Source organism: Nansenia antarctica, assembly GCF_963989245.1.
Source record: "Nansenia antarctica genome assembly, chromosome: 11".
Taxonomy (NCBI): Eukaryota; Metazoa; Chordata; class Actinopteri; order Argentiniformes; family Microstomatidae; genus Nansenia; species Nansenia antarctica.
Window position 1 is genome coordinate 21892666 of NC_137681.1, and position 6000 is coordinate 21898665.

Genomic DNA, 6000 nt, shown 5'->3' on the forward strand with positions numbered 1-6000 from the left:
CCGTCTCTACAGGACTCAGGAGATGTTAGAGGTGTTATGTTCAGCATGGATGTTTGGGCTTCTGAGATGACAACAGAAGCACTGAGGCGCGTGAAAGCGAGAACCCACGCATTTCACGGGTTTATTCACTTGTTTACTGTTGGGAGCATGCAGCGTCTGGCCTGTAGAGGGAGCTACAGGCCAGACGCCGCATGCTCCCCACATTTACTCACTTTGAGGCTGCCTTTCTTTGGTCAGTTACAGGTTACAGGTTACGTAACAGAAGAAGAGGATGAGTAAAAAATAATAAAATAAAAAAAAGAGAGCGAGGAAGAGGAGAAGAGTATGAGGAAGAGGGAGGAGGGAGGGGAAGATGGTGGCTGGTTGTCTAGGATACCAGAGCAGACCTGATAAAATGAGATGGTCAGATGATAGATGTAAACAACAGTCCTAAACATGAGCAGTTGTTGTGTTGATGTTGGATGTGAACTTTGGAAGCAGACACAGAAGAAAAGAGCCAATGGGTCAGGATAGACAGACAGACTTTGTGCGTTTTGGGTGTTGTGGGCGGTTCTTCGTCTTGGTTTGTCTTGGATAGTTCCATTCAAACCCAGCGACTGGGGTGGAGGACGAGGCAGATAGTTGGAAGCATGGTAGGAGGAGGAGGAGGGCTGGACTGAAGAGAGGGTCACGTGTCGGCGAGGGAGGCCTCAGATGATACCGTACTGGGCCAGCTCGTGCAGCTCCAAGTGGTTGAATGCCTCCCAGGGGCAGATGACGGTGATGTCTGCAGAGGAAACCCAGACAGGATGTGTCATTAGTCATTCAATCAGGCCAAGTTAGATGACAGTAATGGATAATAGGACACACCGGTTCTAGATAGTGTAAGAGTGTGGTCTGAGTATCGGCCTTCATTTATACCATAAATAAGCCAAATCTTAAACCATTTTGAAAGGGGGACATACTAGAGAGAGAGAGAGTGAGAGAGAGAGAAACAGAGAGAGAGAGAGAGAGAGAGAGAGAGAGAGAGAGAGAGAGAGAGAGAGAGAAACAGAGAGAGAGAGACAATGTTATGTTGAACTTACCAGTGCCTAAGCCTTCCATTCCTGGGATATCATCACCAAAGCTATAGGGGGGATCAAACAGAACGATTAGACCTCATGACCTGTCATCAAACAGAACAGTTAGACCTCATGACCCGTCACCTTGTGTGTGCAGTAAGCTGCCTGTGACTGAACTAAAGGAGCCCATTGAACATGATCTGTTGATGCTACGTCCTGTCAGACTCACCCTTGGACTCCCTTCTTGGGGGGCTTGCTCTTGAACTGGCGAGTCTGCCTCTGCTTGAACTTGGGGGGTCCCTTGCGGGGAGAGGCAGGGCCTCCGGTCACGCGGGTGGCAGACATCTTTGGGACCTCAAGATTCATGGTTGACTGCTGGTTGGTAGCTCAGTTAAACCCCTCTTTGAATTCTCGTTGACTTGATGAAATCTGTACAACTGGGGAAGGAGACAGACAAGCTGATTTATATTAATGAGATGCGTCCTTCATACACACTTGATCATCTAGTCACATGGTCACAGACTAACATAAAAAAAGAAAATGAAACGTGCTACCCCTTTACTCATCCTCAACATAACAGCTCATCGACTATTCAGCTCAGCTCATAACAAACATCGTCTTTGGGTTTTAGAAAAGCGCTACATATGTACATTTGATGTTTTATTGCATCCCAGGTGTCCCGATACACAATGGCAGCTATTTCAACATGTATTTCATAGGCCACTTATCAGAACGGTCTCTCTCGCCATTGCCTGACCAAGCTAATCCTCTTAGAGATCTGATGAGAAACTCAAGAGGATTAATACAGTATAGTACATTACATACATATTTCATGGCAACTCTATGTCGGAGATGGACTACTTCGATAAGCGTGCTACAACGATGACCCAGTTTCAGTAATCCCCAGCTCAAGTTAATAAGCAGTGCCTCCACCCTCCCATGTGAAGGCCAGCGGTCCACACGGGCTAATCCCATTAGAGCAAGGACACACAGAGAATATGCTGACTAGGAATATTGGGTCTGAGTGCTCAATCCGTCATCTCATCTTCCAACAATGAAAAAAACTAAAACAAAACATCCTCCAATAATGTTTCATATTGGAACTGAGGAAATATGTTTTGAGTTTATATTGAGTCAGTTGAGTCAGTTTTGATGACTGTATATAACCCTAACTCTAGCCCTAACTATTTCAAAAACATTAACGACTTTCTTGTCCAGAAATAGAATTTGTTGAAAATAAATAAATATATATATATATAAATAAATATAATAATAATATATACATATATATATATATATAAAAAACAAAAATACATGTTTGAGTGAGTGTTGAGAGAATGACAATGACAACTGAAATATTACTCAAAATACCTAGTCATATTATATTAGATATTAAATAGTTACTATTTTCTTATTGTAGTTCTCTCCATAAAACCTAAACTATTTCAAAACATTAACAACTTTTTCGTACAGAAATATTTTTTTAAAAGTTATCCGTGAAAGAACACCGCAAAAGAGTTCCTCACTGCAGACACAGTACATGCTAATTCTCTACATAACCAACCAAAGCTCATCTCCCTCTACAGATGCCAACTCTTCTGCTATCAATCTCTATTGCAATTAAATCATACTGATGTCATACAATGTCCGGCATCAAAACCTCCAAAGAACCTTCCTGCTCTCTGCGCCTCCCATAAATCCAAAATAATATTCTTCATGTCACCAATCCATAGCCCCCCCCCCCCACTACAATAACAACATCCCTCTCATGGCCAAATATGTGGGAATGGGGGTACTCACCGGCTGTTTGGGTGCAGGACAGCCAGAGGAGTGGTTGTGCGTTGAGCGCACCGACGTGTGGATGTCTGTGCTGGGGCCGGACGGGCCTGAGGGGGCCTCTTATACGGGGGCCAGATTAGGACTGGACCGCCCACCACCCCTGATCCGCTGTCATCGGTTCACGGCACTGGCCTGAGGTGTGTGTGTGTGTGTGTGTGTTGAGGGGGGGGGGGGGGGGTTGTTGGCATTAGTGATGATTGAATGAATATTATTTGCGATTTATTGGAAAGGCACTGGGCGTAGCTGAGGGAGTAGAGAGGGGGGTTAAGGGGGGTCGATGGGAGATGGAGGGAGTTGGACAAAGGCAATCATTAATGTTTGGAAGAGAAAAACATTTTTTTTCTAAATGGTGGCCTCAGTAATGTGTTAACGGTGATATTCAATACGGATCAACAGACACTGGAAACAAGAAAGGACACCTAGGATTATTTATAGTTGTTAGTAAATGGGATATATATATATACAGCTGGAACCTTCCTGAAAGGCCCACTAGCCTAGTCCCCATTGCCTTCTATACCGAGGCACCGCTGAGAGCCTTCTGACTGGGTGTATCACTGACTGGCACGGCAACTGCACAAAGCGCTTCAGAGGGTGGTGCGGACAGCCGAGCGCATCAGTGGACGTGACCTTCCCTCCATCCAGGACATATACAACAAACGGTGTGTCTGCAAAGCCCGGAGGATCATCAAAGATCCCAGCCATCCCAACCACAGTCTGTTTGAACCGATGCCGTCCAAAAGGCGAGGCCTCTTCCGGAGCCTCAGGGCCAAAACTCAAAGACTAACCAACAGCTACTTCCCCCAGGCGATCAGGCTCATGAATCATCCACAAGCACACAGTCACTTTACCACTGTCACTTTTGCCCTGTACTATTGACACGTTTTATTGAATTATGCCTAGTGCCTTATTGTCTACAAATTGCAAGATACTGCAATTGTATATAATCTTATTTGCCACTTATGTCTTGTTCTAGTCACCTTTTTATTATCTTGGATTATGCCTATTGCCTTATTGTCTTGTGCTGCAATTACAGGAATCGAAGCCTAAGAATTTTACTCTCTCACTTGTAACAATACAATAAACTTCAACTTTAAACTTTAAACTCTCTACCCACCAGTGTCTCTCACTACCCACCAGTGTCTCTCTCTCTACCCACCAGTGTCTCTCTCTACCCACCAGTGTCTCTCTCTACCCACCAGTGTCTCTCTCTCTACCCACCAGTGTCTCTCTCTACCTACCAGTGTCTCTCTCTACCCACCAGTGTCTCTCTCTACCCACCAGTGTCTCTCTCTACCCACCAGTGTCTCTCTCTACCTACCAGTGTCTCTCACTACCCACCTGTGTCTCTCTCTCTACCCACCAGTGTCTCTCTCTACCCACCAGTGTCTCTCTCTACCCACCAGTGTCTCTCTCTCTACCCACCAGTGTCTCTCTCTCTACCCACCAGTGTCTCTCTCAACCCACCAGTCTCTCTCTCTACCCACCACCAGTGTCTCTCTCTCTACCCACCAGTGTCTCTCTCAACCCACCAGTCTCTCTCTCTACCCACCACCAGTGTCTCTCTCTCTACCCACCAGTGTCTCTCTCTCTACCCACCAGTGTCTCTCTCTACCCACCAGTGTCTCTCTCTCTACCCACCAGTGTCTCTCTCTCTACCCACCAGTGTCTCTCTCTCTACCCACCAGTGTCTCTCTCTATCCACCAGTGTCTCTCTGTCATGCAACCTCGTCTCCATCTGCTGGTTGCGTGACCCAGGGGTGTTAGTGTAGCATATGCCCAATCCAAATCCCTCATATTGAAATGATAATGCTGTGCATAAAGTAATCCCCCACAGTGAGTGTGTGTGTTTATGAGTGTATGTAAGAGTGTATGTGTGTGTGTGTGTGTGTGTGTTTATGAGTGCATGTAAGAGTGTATGAGTGTATGTGTGTGTGTGTGTGTGTGTGTGTGTGTGTGTGTGAATGTGTGTGTGTGTAGGTCAGTGTGTGTAGTGTAAGCAATAACACATCTAATCCAACTAATCAAAGTCTTGATGGTTGATTATTATTTGTTCATAAATTCAATCTGGTGTGTTACTGCCAGAGTGGAACAAAAGCCTGTGATACACACTTTCAGGATCCCCCCCCCCCACACACACACAGACACACCCACCCTCATCCCCACACTCCCCCTTCAGAAAAACAGAAAAACAATTACTCCAAAACAATGGATTACGCTGACTCCTCTGATTTGGTAATTACCCCGTCTAAACCCGTGGCCGAGATCATTTCGCCTGAATACCTTATTGGACAATCTGTGCTCATCAACAAGCATTATGCAAGCATTATGCTGCCAATGGCCCCTGGCATAGATTACTTTGTCTTGCTATGACTGGAGGGTAGATGATTAACTTACTTAATGCAAATGCAAATGTATTGTTGTAAGTCGCTTTGGAATAAGGCATCTGCTAATTGTCAAAAACGTAGATGTAAATGGCACCCAGACAACACCAGTCCCTCTGACACACAGACAACACCAGTCCCTCTGACACACAGACAACACAGGTCCCTCTGACACACAGACAACACAGGTCCCTCTGACACACAGACAACACAAGTCCCTCTGACACACAGACAACACAAGTCCCTCTGACACACAGACAGCACAAGTCCCTCTGCCTCTCTGAGGGCTTCAGAATCACCTCAGTCAACACCTTTCACACCAGCGTGCCCCTTCTACCTGTGTGTGTCCAGACAGAGAGAACTGCATTGACACTAAAATCAAACCTAGACCACGGTTTGGGGGTCTTGGGGAAAGGGGCACTGTGGGCAAAGGGGGGTGGCTTGTGTATGTTTTGGTTGGGGTGTGGGGTGGAGGTGTGGGGGGGTGAAGGGTGAAGGGTGGGGGGTGATGGGTGAGGAGTGGGGGGTGAAGGGTAAAGGGTCAGTTGTGAAGGTTGAAGGGTCATTGCTACCCTGAGGATGTGTCTGTCTGGCCCTGCCTGGTGACGCCTGAGCGCCCAGTGGGGCGGGGGTAGGGGGGACGGGGGGGGGAGAGCCTGGCTGTGTGTGTGTGTGGGCTTAATGAAGAGTATTCTTCTTCCTATATTCTTCTGTTGGTATTCACTCTCGTTTTGAGTTGC

General features: G+C 46.5%; 1 protein-coding gene across 1 annotated transcript; it reads right to left on the bottom strand.

Annotated features, from left to right (window-relative positions):
• Positions 1 to 689: 689 nt before the first annotated feature.
• On the bottom strand, positions 690 to 1406 carry pde6gb (phosphodiesterase 6G, cGMP-specific, rod, gamma, paralog b; the record flags this gene model as incomplete). Its single annotated transcript, XM_080542186.1, has 3 exons — positions 690 to 766; positions 1065 to 1105; positions 1270 to 1406. The coding sequence occupies 3 exons, from the start codon at positions 1404 to 1406 to the stop codon at positions 690 to 692; spliced, it is 255 nt and encodes an 84-aa protein (XP_080398312.1).
• Positions 1407 to 6000: the final 4594 nt, after the last annotated feature.